The sequence below is a fragment of the Mauremys mutica genome, chromosome 11, assembly GCF_020497125.1.
Source record: "Mauremys mutica isolate MM-2020 ecotype Southern chromosome 11, ASM2049712v1, whole genome shotgun sequence".
In the NCBI taxonomy this organism is placed as follows: domain Eukaryota; kingdom Metazoa; phylum Chordata; order Testudines; family Geoemydidae; genus Mauremys; species Mauremys mutica.
Window position 1 is genome coordinate 8448833 of NC_059082.1, and position 15648 is coordinate 8464480.

Sequence of the window (15648 nt, forward strand, 5' to 3'; positions counted from 1 at the left end):
TGGGATAAAGCAGCCTACCCAGGCCTGTCCAGACTGAGGAGGATTGGTGGAAAGAAAGGGGTCAGCTAAACCTAGCCAGATGGAATCCCAGTTCAGGGACGGAATCCAGGGCTCAGAAATGCACCTGTTGCAGCCATTCCACCTGCCCAGAGTGCCCACTTGTGACTGATCAATGCACACACAGTCAATAAAAAGTTGTATTTTTTTATTGCTCTCATTCTTTCCTTCCTCTTTTGCCTGTCTATAAAAGACCCCAACAGCTAATGTACTGGTCCGGCAACAAAACTATTCTTTCCTTCCTCACAAGAACTATTTAATAAAACAAGGTACTAATAACTACTCTCTAAAAAAAGACATTGTTCAATTTTTTTTTTTTACTTTAAAATGTTTCATGCATTGCTTTGGGTTATTCTTTTTCTGTTCTTTACTTCAATTAATGGCTTAGACTTTGGCATGTATTTTACAGTGCATTTGCCAGGGAGACAAAGCAAGCTGAGCTCTCTGTACTCATAAACTCCAAATCATTTTCAACTGTTTAGTCGTACAGTGAAAGTCTCATATCAATAGTCTGACTACACAGGCCCATTCACTACATCACATAAATACAACAGCATCTGCCTCTTATTTCTGGGGACTAGCAGGCCTACCCGTGGGTCAGAGGTTAAACCCCAACTAGAATTCTAAGGCTGAGATAATTACGGGCCCCAGTGATCCTCAGGTTGGCTAACAGGAACCGTGCTAAGGGTGTCCGTGGATAAGTCTTCTACGGCTCAGGAGGGAGTTAGGGTGAGATGGCCCCTGATTAACCTGTGGTTTGAAGATTAGGTGGACCCACTCAATACACCACTTAAGGCATGTGATGAACTTCCTAAGGCTCTCTGAGGGGTTCTCTCGGTAAGTCTACAGGAAAGAGGAAATGTCCCCTGATTTCTTCCTGGTGAATTCCCTGCTCTCTCTGACACTCTTTCCCCATCCCAATCTGTGGCCCTCAAGGCTCTAAACTGTAGCCCTCAAAGGGTATGTCTACACTGCAATTAAAAACCAGCGGCTGATCCATGCCATCTTACTTGGGCCCATGGTGTTTCTTAATTGCAGTGTAGAAGTCTAGGCTCACAAGACGATCAAATAGTTTCTAGTCCATGTACATGGCCTGAAAGGAGCAGAGGAAATGGAACAGAACTGACACTATGCTCTAAAGTATAGATTGTTGCCTGTTGACGTTTTGGAAATAATATTTCAGCCCTTAGACTGAACAGGTCTGACATAGAAAACACGTCACATTTCATTTCAGTCTCTTGCTGTGTTCAATCATGTACAACTGACATCCAAATACCAAAGTCTCTGCCAAAAACTACTTTCTGATGTATGTTTCTGTATCAGTAACGCCTCTCACAAACCAAAGGCTAATTTTCAACTAGTAAGAAAGAGCCCTCACCTAAATTAAATATTCAAGTAAGATAAAGGGTCTAAAACATGTAAACCTTCTGAGATTCAGAATCATAAAAGCCTTAGCTGCACTTATCAGGTAAATGGTAAGTTAAAAAGAAAAACATGACACTTACCAGTGTTGTAGGTGGTAGGCATGGCTGAATACACCAGTCCCTGTGGAGGCAAGCTTGGAGTTGTCACAGACACCACAGGGGTAGCAAGAGGCTGTGTAGACTGAGAACTGCTTATCCTTTGGGTATTCTGTAAATGATTAAACACAAAACAACATGTCTTGTGGAAGTCAATTACAACAATGAATAGAATGTGTTAATGTAAAAGTAACATTAAATTACAACGTGTCCCTTTTCACATTATTTTGGGGATGAGAAAAGTATCTCCTTTTTTCATGGCCGTGGATTTTCTTCTACAAAACATTTAAAGGGCCAAAAACTAATTTTGTTTTAGACTAATTTAAAGGAGTATAATTAATGCATTAGACTTATGGGTATATTCTCTTGTTGTGCATGTAGCTTTCATTAATGTCAATCTGAATAATGTGATAGCACTTAGAGGAAAATGCACTCCTTTAGAGTGTACAATTTTCAAAAGCCCCTGCCTGGAGTGATCTAGGAGAGTAAGTCCCATTTTCAAAAGAGACTTATACTTAGTCCCGTTGACTTTTGTTGAATACTAAGTGCCTAAGCCACATTTGAAAATGGGACTTTCAGGCGCTTTTGAAAATTTACCCTAGAGCTCCCACTGTTGCTTGCACCTGTCCTAAAAGCAACAGTGGGAGAGTTCCCTTAAATCTTCAAAGTAGCCAAGACTTTAGTGGTAGAATAATATTGTGGTTCCCCTGGTTGTGAGAACTCATTAGACTGCACATATATTTCAAAGCACATGCCTTTTGTGTTAACAAAAAATGGTTGTGCCTTCTGATATGAAAATTAGTTAAGCTCAAAACTGTAGAAGCTCTGACTATCCTGCCATTTGTAAGTGAATAACTTCTATGGCCATCTTAATAATACTTTATGTGCCACAGTCTTGAACTAAAATTGGCGACAAACATCAAATTTAGATTAGGCAGTTAAAAACTATTTGCCATACTAAACATTTGATACAAAAGGCTTTACTTAAACATTGTGATGGATGCCTTTTAGAAAACAAGGCCACTCTATCACTGGCATGCCATATTCTTTATCAAGGAAGCCTTAATTTTTTTTTAATAACCAAGTCAACACATATGTGACAGGAATAGGCCATGTTGTTGTTTTTCTTTTCAAAGTAGAAGATTTATTCCTAATTTTTCCTAAAGAATTTGAACACCCTTCCCCTTGCCATCATGTACTCAATTTTAAATGGAATATTTAAGGTTAACAGACCTAAGTTTTAGCTTTTTTAAAGAAAAATAAGTAATACTCCCAGACTTAAAAATTATATTTATTTGCTCCCAGAACAGCAGCATCACAACTTCTTAGCTGAAGCACCTGCCAACAACAAAAGCACTACCCCCCCCTTTGTTTTCTTCTGATCAAGGGCGGCATATCGGTATTTCACTATCCCTGATTCTCTGATTTTCTTCTCCACTCTGTTCTTGAGAGAACACACATTATAGAAATATACATGGTTCTTGTTCTCACAAGAAGGGAACACAGAGACAGTGCTGTGTTTATGCAACTCTGCAGATCAAAACCAAGAGGGCTGATTTGAGAGCTACCAACCTGGACATTGTAGCTGACAGTTTAAGAAGAGTACAAGGCACGCTATAGCTACCATTTAAAATATACTATATTCTTCTACTAGCCATTCTTATTACTTTAAACACAAAAACACAGGGAAAGCTTACAGTCCAAGGGCGTTATGTTAATGCTTCAGAATGTACAATATCTGATCAAACTCTGGGGTTTTAGTGTGATGTTAAAAAGATAAAGAAAAGGTGGCATTCAAAGATGAAATTATACCATTAGTAGTGATGATGGAGACTGAATGCATAGGTTATATAATAGTGGATACTCAATGTATGAAATCATTGCTGGCATATCATTTTGCCAGCCCAGTAAGAAGGATCAAACTTGTTTCCTGTTCCAAAAACCTTTTCTTCCTCCACTGCTTGTAGGAACAACTTTGTTCAAATAAGTTTAATTCATGTGCGAGGAATGTCTATTTTGTCTGAATCTTAGAGACAGCTTGACTAAGAGTCTAGTAACTACTACTCTAGGGTTTATGTTGGTGTCTGTGTTAAGCAGGGACATACTGTAGGTTCAGGGTGGAATTTTCAAAAGCACTTAAGTGACTTGAGGGCAAAACCCATTTATTTTCACTGAGATTTGTGTTTGTATGTCACTTAAGTGCTTTTGAAAATCCCATTCTTTGTTACGGTAAGAGACTGGGTTTATCTTTTATGAAGATATGTTATTAGACCAGATTTTTGTGTCTGTAGAAAACAGACCTTTTCCCAGAGGTTTCTTGGATAACAACCTGTAAAGTTGGGACTACTACGTAATGCAGTGGTCCCCAACCTTTTTTGTCTGGCGGGCACCAGACGACGAGCGATGGCGGACCGTGGCGGCGGACGAGCATCCGCCAAAATTCCGCCAACAAGCGGCTATGTCAATAGGCGTCGCTGCCAAAATGCCGTCGACAAGCAGCATCATCCAGAGGTGTCGCCGCCGAAATGCCGCCGAAAATCGGCGCCATTTCAGTGGCAACGCCTCTGGATGACACAGCTTGTCAGCAGCATTTCGGCAGATGTTCGTCTGCTGGCCAGTACGCAGGTGCACTTAGATGCCCCGGTGGGCGCCATGCTGGGGACCCCTGACATAATGGAAAAGTTAGAGATATCTACTAGGAAACTATCCAGGTTTCAGAGATATCCTGAGGGGAGTTTTGGGGGATATTTGGCGCTATTTTCAGAGACAATTTATACCTGGGCACTTGATTTGGATGTGTGACTCGGAAATATAAGATTGCTGACAAATTTTACTTTTTGTCTTAGTTATGGATTCCAAGCTTTACAGACAGTCATAAAATTTTTCAGAACCTTATTTTTGGATGGGGATAATTTGATAGAGATAATGAAAGGAGAGTGTTACAGTTATATTAGTCTATAAACTAGGGTCTCTAGCCCTTCTGCCGTCCATCTAGTAAATGTGTTCGATTCTGGTCATGTAGAATTTAATGTTTACTGCTAGGATATGGAACTGTATTTCAGAACACATTATAATCCATATAATGAATAAAGTAGCATTCCCAGGGTCCTTTATTTGCTAATTTAAAGTGTCTTGTTTGAGGAAGATTTTGCTTTTTCCAGTTGGTTGAATAGGTTTATATAGGCATGTCGAATTTTTATAACCACTAGAGGGCAAGCTCTTCCTACATTATTCATATTCCAGAATACTATATGTAGATTCCAAACAATTTATATTAGAAGAACATGGCAATTCTAACAGTTAAAGAACATAAGCACATCTATAATGAAAGTGATTTTGAGTAAGACTTACAATCACTGAGATGTATATAATGACCTGGTTATCTATTTTATGGATTAAATTAAATCCCATATTTCTCTGTATTGAAAAACAGATCCTTTTCTACAACATTGAGAAAAAAAGTAACAAATTAAATAGCTGTTAATTAGAACAACATTTAAACTCATCCTGTAACCACCACATTTTTTGGATAGCTTCAAGTATTCATTTTCAAAAGCAATTTTTTCCAGCTCAAATTTAGGAAAACAATATAGGTAAAATATCATCCAACAGCATGCATTCACCAACTTAAAATATAAAGAAACTACTGCAATTTTCATGCTTTCATGCAAATAGAGCCTCATATTAGCAACAAGTCCATGTGCAAATAAATCAAAGCATAGGTGTATAAAGATCTTGAAGCTGATCTAGAACTGTACTCTGATGCAGAATTTTCTGCAATTACTGTTGTGCTATAACACCTAAAATATTTGCATATTCCTTGGAAAAATAATCTAGAACTCTCATGAGTCAAGTTATTTTTTGTCTTACATTTATTTTCCACAGTGAACACCAAAAGATATCATGTTTTCTGAAAAACATCAATTTCCTTTCAAAAACAGAACATCTTTCCAGTTGAAAAAGGTAAAATAATTAGTTTGCAATTCCATATTCCTTGTGGTAAACAGGGAACCCTCCTTTGTGGTTTAATCATCTCAAAGCATGAAATATATCCAACTCTGTAAAAAGGTGACCTCACCAGCAATGATGTAATCTCAGTGAAAGGAGGAGAAATAACACACAGCATGTGTTACAATTTGAGGAACTTCAGGAGTGAAGTAATTTTCTAAAAATATTTCAATAATTTTGGGGACTATATAAGGCATTTAACACTCTACTCCATCAGAACAAGTACCCTGTGTGCATGGACAGTTACTGAGTAAAGCTCTGTTCCAATGTTCCCTCTAAGAAAAATGAAAAAACTGTTTCATAAAAGTTATAAATGGAGAATGCTAGACTTTGGTTGTATTTGCATTTTTTAATTTGTGGGGTTTTTTTATTTCGATAAAACAAGTACATTTCTCTGCCACAAAGGGAACATTGGTATAACTGAGACCACGTAGTATGACTTAAGCTTTCTTCACTCATCAAGCAGGAACCCAAACTCACCAACTCCAATTCATCCTCCTCCGACTGTATTCAGCAAACAAGAGGGATAATACAGTTACTAAGAAAAGCATTGCTTTCAAAAATAAAATAAAAAGTCATGTTTGTGCTTCAGGATTTTATTGGCTTGTTAATATTTTGAATTTATCATGCTATTATGTAAACGTTACAAAGTATGTGATTATATACTTACTGTATACACTTTGGGTCAATAAATCAAAAGAGTGTTTTGATGCAGGAATAAATACGGTGGCAAAAGTTGTGTTCACAACTACGAAAGGGTGTTTACAGATGCTCTGAAAATTAGCATTGGCTGAACTAGCAAGAGCAAGGGCACAAGTATTCACAGACATCATATATGGACACAGGTGCACATCGGTTCTATTATGGTTGAACTGATCAGATGAAAGTCAACTGCATAGGCACGTATTTTTAGTGCACCAATCACCATGACATCTAGGCATCTCTACTCTTTACTTCTCTCCCCTCTCCACCAGACAGAGAGAGAGAGAGAGAATTTAAGGAGAGAACATTAAAATTGCTTTTTTAAATATTTCCCCCATATTCATTTTTCAAAATAATTTAAAGCACAAGTTTCACATTAAGAATTAGCAATATATTTCTTTATGAATGTGCTCTATAATCTGTGCATTTTTATAAAAACCTCAAACATTTTAATAAAGGTGTTAAAGAACTTCTTTAATTAGGACTCTGACTACTTACGTTGATTTTGTGTGATTTAGCTCTACCATCAATAGCAAATGTAAACACTTGTGGAATCTTAAAAATAAATGAGTAAATATTGTATAAAGAATGCTTATACTGTTTACATCCTATACTCCTTTTGGCTACTTCCATATAGGGGAGGATTCATAAACTGAATATATGTACCGTATATACTCGTTCATTAGCCCGTTCGTTTATAAGCCGACCCCCCAAAATGGATAGGTAATAATAGCAAAAACTGTATGACCCTTTCATAAGCCGACCCTATATTTCAGGGGTTGGCAAACTTTGGCTCCCGGCCCATCAGGGTAAGTTGCTGGCGGGTCAGGACGTTTTGTTTACTTGGAGCGTCTGCCGGCCTGTGGCTGTGGTTCACTATTCCCAGCCAATGGGAACCACGGCCACAGGGAGCTGAGGGGCTCCAGGCCTGCAGAAGCTCTGGGTAAACAAAACTACAATGTATTAGATCAGGGATCAGCAACCTTTGGCCCACGGTGGGAATCTGCGCGGGCTGAGGGATCTGCTGGCCATCACTTCCTGATGCCCCCATTGGCCTGGAGCAGCGAACTGCGGCCAGTGGGAGCCATGATTGGCCGAACCTGCGGACACAGCAGGTAAATAAACCAGCCCGGCCCACCAGGGTGCTTACCCTGGTGGGCTGTGTGCCAAAGGTTGTCGATCCCTGTATTAGATATTCAATTCAATGATTCCATAGAGTTTAAAATCATCAAATTTTGGTGTAGACCCGTTTATAAGCCAACCCCCACTCTTTGATGCGTCACTTTTTTACCAAAAATATTTGGCTTATGCACAAGTATATACGGTACTTAAATGATTATGAGTTTGCACATAAAATATAGAGACTAATATCAATAACTTCAGCCACACAAGGTTGAAGTAGAAGATGGATAAGACTTCCAGAGAGAGCCGTGCCAACCTCAGGCCTGACCTGCAATACCCTCTGCTATATCTAGAGGTAGGTTGAACAAACATTGTTGATGTGCTGAAAGGCATAATGGTTTTGTGAGATGCACAAACGATGAGACCCCCATTCATTCTTGTATCCTCATTCAAGATTTTAACTCCAAATATGGGGAGTGAATGGCTATTGTACTAACACACTAAACAAAATGAAGGTTCCTCCCACATAATCATATTTTTCTGAGCCACATGTCACAACTCACCAACACTGCAACCTGGGAGAACCGGACAGAACTCTACATCGAGGCCTCTCAGCACAGCTCAGTAATCAGCAAAAGTTGCCATTGCTGAGTGGTACAATAAACTCTTCTCTCACCCCCCAGAAACCAAACCACTAAAACCCTCAGGCCTAGCAACGGAGGAAGATTGCAATCAGGACAAGAAACCAAACCAAAGTCTCCAATATAGCAACGTAAATAACCCAATGTAGGTCCGCTCATTATTCTGTATTTATTAGTCCAGTGAAAGAAAGAATATTTTCTCCCCCTTTTTTTGCTAATACTGTCCAAGATGGCAATCTGCACTTGAGTTGTGTTCTTTTATCAGTCAAGTCTACTACTACAGGGGTGTTTCTAAGGTGCCATCTCCAGAATGCCTGAGATCATTTGTCTGAATGCAAATGAACACATATTAGAGTTTTGCTTTCAGCAGCACTCCTTTTGCACCCCTTGGGCATACTGTATATTGTATACTATAGAATGAATAGCCCAACTTACCAATGGAGGCATCATGCCCTTGCTGGAAGGTGGGATGACAACACGAAGGTCTGGTTTGCGATTGTTCATTCCAAGATTACCTCCTCCGGGCGGAGGCGGAGACTTTGTAGGCATAACTTTGCCTAATCCATTCCCACCACCAGTGGTTCCTAGCAGGCTTGGTGAAGCTCGAGAGTTAATAAATCCATTTCCTAAAGTAGGAAATATAACAAAATGCACCTTAAGACTGAGCACAAGCAGTGTAAATCCACAGTGCAAATGTACAAACTCCACATTATTTTTAGACAAAAGTTTCAGTTGCAAATATTTCACAAGAGTCTAACCCTTTTAGGAATAATTAAGGTACATCCTACATTGTAGAACAGAAAAAGCAAAGTATCTTTCACAAAAAGATCAATATGTAATGCTGGTGTGACCTCAGGGTGTGTTCTGGCAGCTTAAATGCTGAGGAGTGCACACTGTAAGGAAAGTGCATTAAAGCCATTTGTTCATTAATTTATCCTTTGAAGTTCCTCTAGTCTGCTGTAGCAACAAAACAGTATCTAACAAATGGTCCTACACACACACACACACACACACACACCCCACCCACACACCCCACAGGCAGAACATGAATTACAGTGTGCTGTTGCTTATAAGGATTTTTAAAAAACAGCCTAGAAACTCTTTTGAGATTCTTTCGTAAAAATAAACAAGTGTACCTTATCCTGCATAAAAGACATTTTCAGTATCTCAATTAACAAGCCTTTAAATTGTAGCTCTACCTTTTTCCAATTTGCTCGTGACCTTTGAAAATACATTATTTTAGCAAAGAACACTTTCTGATAAGATAGTAGGAATCTGATAAGGTACTTCTATTCAGTATTTCTCCAACAAGGAAGATGAGGAGAACCTTAAAACAAGCCCATTTCCTTAACATCCACCTTAGCCTCTAGACAGACAGACAGATAGACAGACACACACACTCTCTCTCTCTCTCTCCCCCCACCCACTAGACTATGTACAGGTCATTGCCTATGAGGTGCTGACTGTTCCCACTTGAGGTCAATGAGAATGGAGAGTGATCAGTATCACAAAAGATTCAGACCTTAAGTTGTATTCAAACAAGTCAGTGAAACAAGGAATACCAAATTTTGAGACAACTAACAGCAGAAGCCTTTCTAATTGTTTTCCTATAACATTCATCAACAAACCAGCCAAGCGCCTATCATGCTAACTGCAATATATTTTTCAGGAAACCTTTTTGAAGATTTCATCCAAACTATTTTGCCAAATGTATAGCAATGATCCTCAGAAAACACAGATTTTATTCAGCCATTAATGAAAAAAATATATTAAGCTGAAAATGAGAGAAATGTACAACAGGGGAAGTGAATTGTGTGGTTCACACTACAGAACCTGTATATGTATAAATAAATACAATTCATAATAAATTATGTTTATACTAACATTCCAGTTCTGAAAGTGCTCTTTATAGTCACAATTCAGTGGCAAGTCTATTACCCAAAAGTTTACTGTGTGTGAAATTTTCTTTTAATAGCCTGTAGCACCTTACTGGCATGAATATTATACTATCATTCTAATTTGAATAGGCCCCTGTGCCCAATTCCATTTTATTACAGTAAGTACATGTTAATTTAAAGGCATTTAAAATAAGAAAATTGATAGTTTCACATTCCTTTCTCTTAAGCAAAACTCCAAATGCCTATGAAGAACAATGAAGTGTATTAACAGGACAGCATGACACAATGTCTAAGTGATTGACAGTGATGCATTACACAGTAAACGTGTACAGTATGCTAGCAATTTTATTTATTTTTAACAGTGGAAAAACAACAGGCTCTTATATATGAATGGTAATCAAATAACCAAAAGTCCTTAACATTTATATAATCTTAATAAGATACCTTATCGGTAACCTTTTTTTATAAAAGGGTGTGTGAAACTTTATGAAATTATTTTTAAATAAAATAAATACAATATCGCTGGAACTTGGAAATCCAGACATAGAAACCATAAACATCCAGACATGTGCATAAATGGACCGTGAAGCCACAAAACTGAGTAACACAAACTGTGGCCCTCTCACCCTTTTTGGTGGATTTTTTACTATGCCAACAGTCTGACTGGAACTGTACCAGCCTATTACATTCCTCATGTATCACAAGCCTACAGAGGGTCCAGAGGACTCCTCTCCCAAAATGGCCATGGGTGTGGCACGAAAAAATAGTTTGTGGGGAAAAAAGGGGAAAAAATGATTTTTCAGCTAAACAATACTTAAAATATAAAAGATTTCCACTAAAAAATAAAAAAATGTTTTTTGAGGAATAAAATGGGGAAAAAAATCAATTGTTTGGCTACAAATGCATTGAAATAAATTTAAAAAAAACTTTTTTGGCTCAATAATAAAAAATAATTTAATATAATATTCAACCATCTTCCTACAAAGGTTGTGTGGGATAGTGAGAAAAGTCTGATTCTCTCTTCCCATTGGAAAAAGAGCCACTATTGTACTGCTTCACCAGGGAGGGAAAACAGACTTTTTTCTCCCCTAGGTTAACAAAGACCATTTGTAGGCTTCTCCTGCAAGTACAGCTGGGGTGGTGAAACAAATTGGGGAAATTAGGGTGGTTTTTGGAGGAGTGGGACAATTTGTTAGGTAAGTCTATGGATTTGTAGTAGATATTGAGTGAAGTTGGTGGAGGGTTTTGTTGGAAGTGAGGAAGGGGTCTGAAACTGGATAGGGCTATAGAGTTGGTTGCTTGGGGAAGAATGGAGAGTTTTTTGTAGTTGGACAGGGATGGATTGTTGTGGTTGTTGCAAGGTCTGAGTGAGGTGAATCCAAACACAGTTTGTATGTGAAATTACTACAGGGAACGGCTGGCTGATGGTTGCTTTAACTGGTTAGGGACACTGGAAGGAAGCAGGAAATGGCAGATGCTGCGAATGTGCAGGAGACGTGGGCTGCAATCCTGGTGCTTAAGTGAGAAGTAACCATGGCTAAGTAAGGATCCTTAAAGGAAAACAAGAAATGGAGTCTTGGTGAAAGTTTTAAGCATGCTTGAAATTAGGAAACATGCAGTGTGGTAATGTTAAAACTCACTGACAATACCTAATATTTATGAATCAAGACATATATATAAGCATTATAGACATGTATGTACACACACAAAGCATGCATCTATATTTTATGCTGTATACACACACAGTCACATCTCTGAATACACAGGTGATGTAAAACTGATTCACATTTAAAGTAAGTGGGGAAAAGCACTTCAGTTTCCAGAGTAGGACATGAACAGAAATATTATTTAACATTTATATTACAATAACACTCAAGGTTCCAATCGAAATCAGAGCCCCACTGCGCTAGGTGTTGTACAAACAAATGAAGGTGTGGGCCTTCTCTAAAGTGTTTACAATCCCAGGTCCCAACTCTGCAAATGCTTCAAGCAGGTGGATCTTTGCACCTGCACAGAATCCCAGTGACTTCTATGGGGCTCTGCGATGGTTTGGGGATCTGCCCACACAGAGTGGCTGGCAGAAACTGGGTCTAAGAATAAGACACATCCAATGAGTGGAGGAACAAGGATACAATCAAATATGTATAATATTTATACAAATACATACCTCTGCAATCAAAACATATACTAAGTGTAAACTACCTGTGTGTGCCCCCTCAAACCAATTGGCTGATTTTATTCTGCTGTGGCACAAAATCTATGACTACCAGAAAACAGTGCGCCCAATGGGTGAAGTTGACGTAGCTGAGCAGCAGGTACACCAGGGGACCAATTCCATATATTCTACCAGAATCCATGCAAACCCAGCATAACCCAATGAAGGAGGAAGAGAGATTAGAGGTGTGGCATGCTGACAGTCAGAACACCAGTGCAGGAATGCAAAGGGGTTGAGGTTCTTGACTCCAGCCAGTAGTTAAAACAGCAGCAGCAGATGAGTCACAGGATTGCTTTGTGTTTTGCCTAGTGGTTAAGGGATGGATTTAGCATAATACAGGGGACTGTGCAAATTTGTGCCATGTGTGCATGAAAGAGAAATTTCACACAGTAATAAAAGATTAATTGGGAGTACAATTAAATAGATTTGAAAACAGATTCAATTTTAGTCTTCTAAAGGGTTAATCCTGAAGAAAAATTATTTGACAACAGTGTGATTTTGACGTGACAGTACCCTTTTAACAGTATATGGAACTATAAATATGACTTTTGTGTCTCCGACCATTTTACTTGCAGATAATTATATCAGCATACTACACATTCAAACAGCTCCTTGGTATACTGTAGCTTGTGTTTATTATATATTAACTAGCAGTGTTTTATCATGCATTAATATTTGCAATTTGACATTTGATATGGGATGCTTCAGATTTCTGTGATCCTTTTGAATCTCTATTTAGAGTGATCAACACTATCATTGTAAACAATGGGTTTTTGTATTATTCATCCATTTTCCTTTTAGTGTATAGTATAGTTTAGCCTATTTTATGAGGCCATTTCCTGCATTCTGTTTTCAACTATTTTGGTAGCTCATGTGTTAATCTGGACTGTTTCTTCTTCCACACCCAATACAGTCATTTCCTGTAGCCCTTATTACAAGACTCTGCCAGTCCTTTAGAGAAGATTTCATGCTTCTAATGGTGCTGTCAAAAACAACAAACCCCTCACCACTGCATTCTCTGTGGAGTACCTCACTCAGCAGTGGGGTAGACGGATTCAAAGCACTTTGCCTGCCAGTACACTGTGCCATTTTATATGCAAAACAAAAATGTTTAGAAGAGTATTTTGTTTAGGGAGGAAAAAAAAGCAACAGAATACCATCACATGTAATACATGCATTGATCTGTCTGTATCAACCAGACTCCTCTGATAAATGTTTTGTGTGCTTGTTATAAATAGCATGTAAAGAGTGCAAAAGTGACATTAGCTAAAGATCCTGTATCAGAGTTGCAGAAGTATTTTAGAATAGATATTCCTAATTTTTAATTTAGACAAAAACATTCTTTGGTTGTTAAGAATCCAACAAGCTGCTCTATTAGATATAGTACAATGTACCCCAAGAAAATCAAATTATAAATAAGGAGTGAAAGGGGAGCTAAAAGCAATATTTCTTAGCAGAAGATCAGGAGCCTGAAACAGATAATGATTACAGGATGATGTAACTGTCTGGCAGTTCGCCAAACTGAAGCTTTAGTAACCCTATATGTTCCATTTATTTTGTATAAGGAAAACTGCATTGTTTCCTTCCCATCCACAACAGATCTTTTCAAATCCAATAATTTATTTTTTAAGGGATGATGAAGTCAAAAATGAAAATGGCGGGGGGAAATAAGATGTGAGCTACAATAGTTTATTTCCACTGGGGCAGTTTTATTAAATTTTCATTTATCTCAGCTCAGACTACTATAGTACTTTCAAAATACTGCAAAAGTAACAGACCATTACTACCAAGGCATGTTACTCTGCATGCTTTTTTGGATAGGAAACAGGTTTTAATTTTGAGGTACTTGCTGTACTAACACTAAATGCTCAAAATTCCTATTCAACAACAGTGTACACCAATTCCTTCAGAAACTTGATACACACTAATCTCATTTATTGTCCTACAAGATCCAAGCATTGTCCAAGATTCATTTAGATCAGTGAGGCTCATATTTCACTATATAAATCACATCAGCTGAAACAATGAACACACGTGGCTGGAAAGTACTCTATGTTCTGATTACTACTCTAAGCATAAATTATAGTCTTTGATGTCATTAATCTTTTATTGTGGTTCGGCTTCAGAGAAACTGACTTCTTGTATATGGTTTGGAGAAGTTAATCATAGGCAATCCGCTAAACAATACAAGGTAAGATAATCATGTACACATATTTATACCTCAAACAAATATGACATATCATGGTCCATATCCTTAAAAAAAGCAGTCTACATAAGTGAATTTAAAAAATATCCACATTAAATCAACTAACCAAAATAGTGCTGTAGCAAAAAGATATTTCAATATTTTTATACAAGTAAAAAAAATATTCTGGGACAAAAAACTTAAGTATCAAAAACAAGAAAATTACTAAAATCAGTGCTTGTCAGTGTCATCAATGTGGCTATTTCAAATAAAGACAGTTCCAGTAAGGTAATGAAAGTAATTAAAACAAACATACACACACCCCTGCACCACTTCTTAGCCTCTTGAAGAAAAACATTGCAGAGATGGCAGACTGAAGCTGTAGTCATAGAAGCGGTATAAATTTCAGCTCTCATCAAGAGGGAAATATCTATACTTACATTTCAGTGCTTTTAAGAAGTGTATGCTTTCCTCCATTTGTGGAATGGTGTATTAGGACAACTCAAAGTGGAAATAAATATACTTTGTATTATCACTGACACTTAAACACTGGTGATTAGAGAAAGTCTAGCTCTGATCATACCATTAAGACACACCTCTGCCATTAGTGGAAGTGTATGAAAAAATCATTTAGAAAGGACTTACACCTTTAAAGACAAGACTTTCAAAAATAATGATGGGATCTTCAGAAATGCCTAAGTAACTTAAGGAAATAAGTCCCATTGGCTTTGAAAGTCAAGGGGATTTGTGCTTCTTAGTAAATACTTAAATAAGAGACCTGATTTTCTAGCCTTCTGAATACCTAGCAACTCCCATTTTTTAAAATCTTGATGTTACAGCTGTATGGTAAGGTGACAGGCAGAACTTTCAGAACCATTTTATATTTAAATGGAACTTCTGGGAGGGACAAAACCCACTATTCAAAAAGCCGCAACAAAATTTAAAAAAACACTTATAACTTTTATTTTTCTGACAGCTTTCAAATCTGAATGCTATCAGCCTAAGAGTGGAGCAGAGAAATTAGAAGCTGAAAAGATCTGTTACATCATCTGTCCAAACCCTTTCAAAGCCTGGCTTTTCGCTACAGCAAATTTTAATGATTTATTTGGTCTCAAGTATGGCTCCTAGTTTTCCATGTACTTCCTTTATTTTACTGACACACCACTATTAGATTTACATTGGAACCCTATTAAACACAGAACAAGTGCTCGGTCATCTCAAACATTTGCCACATTTGCATAGCAAATGTGAACTGCACTTCCTTTTTCTTTTCATTTTTTTTTAACCTCACCATGGCATC

At 37.7% G+C, this 15648-nt stretch overlaps 1 protein-coding gene across 10 annotated transcripts in view; it reads right to left on the bottom strand.

The window, feature by feature from the left end:
• The window catches only part of MEF2A (myocyte enhancer factor 2A), a 206968-nt gene that overhangs the window by 12859 nt on the left and 178461 nt on the right, over nt 1-15648 (bottom strand). For all 10 annotated transcript variants that reach the window (XM_044979541.1, XM_044979551.1, XM_044979543.1 and 7 more), the window contains 2 exons: nt 8486-8676; nt 1563-1689 (listed from right to left, as the gene is read on the bottom strand). In XM_044979541.1, coding sequence (XP_044835476.1) covers nt 1563-1689; nt 8486-8676 — 318 coding nt within the window. The remainder of the gene's footprint in view (nt 1-1562; nt 1690-8485; nt 8677-15648) is intronic.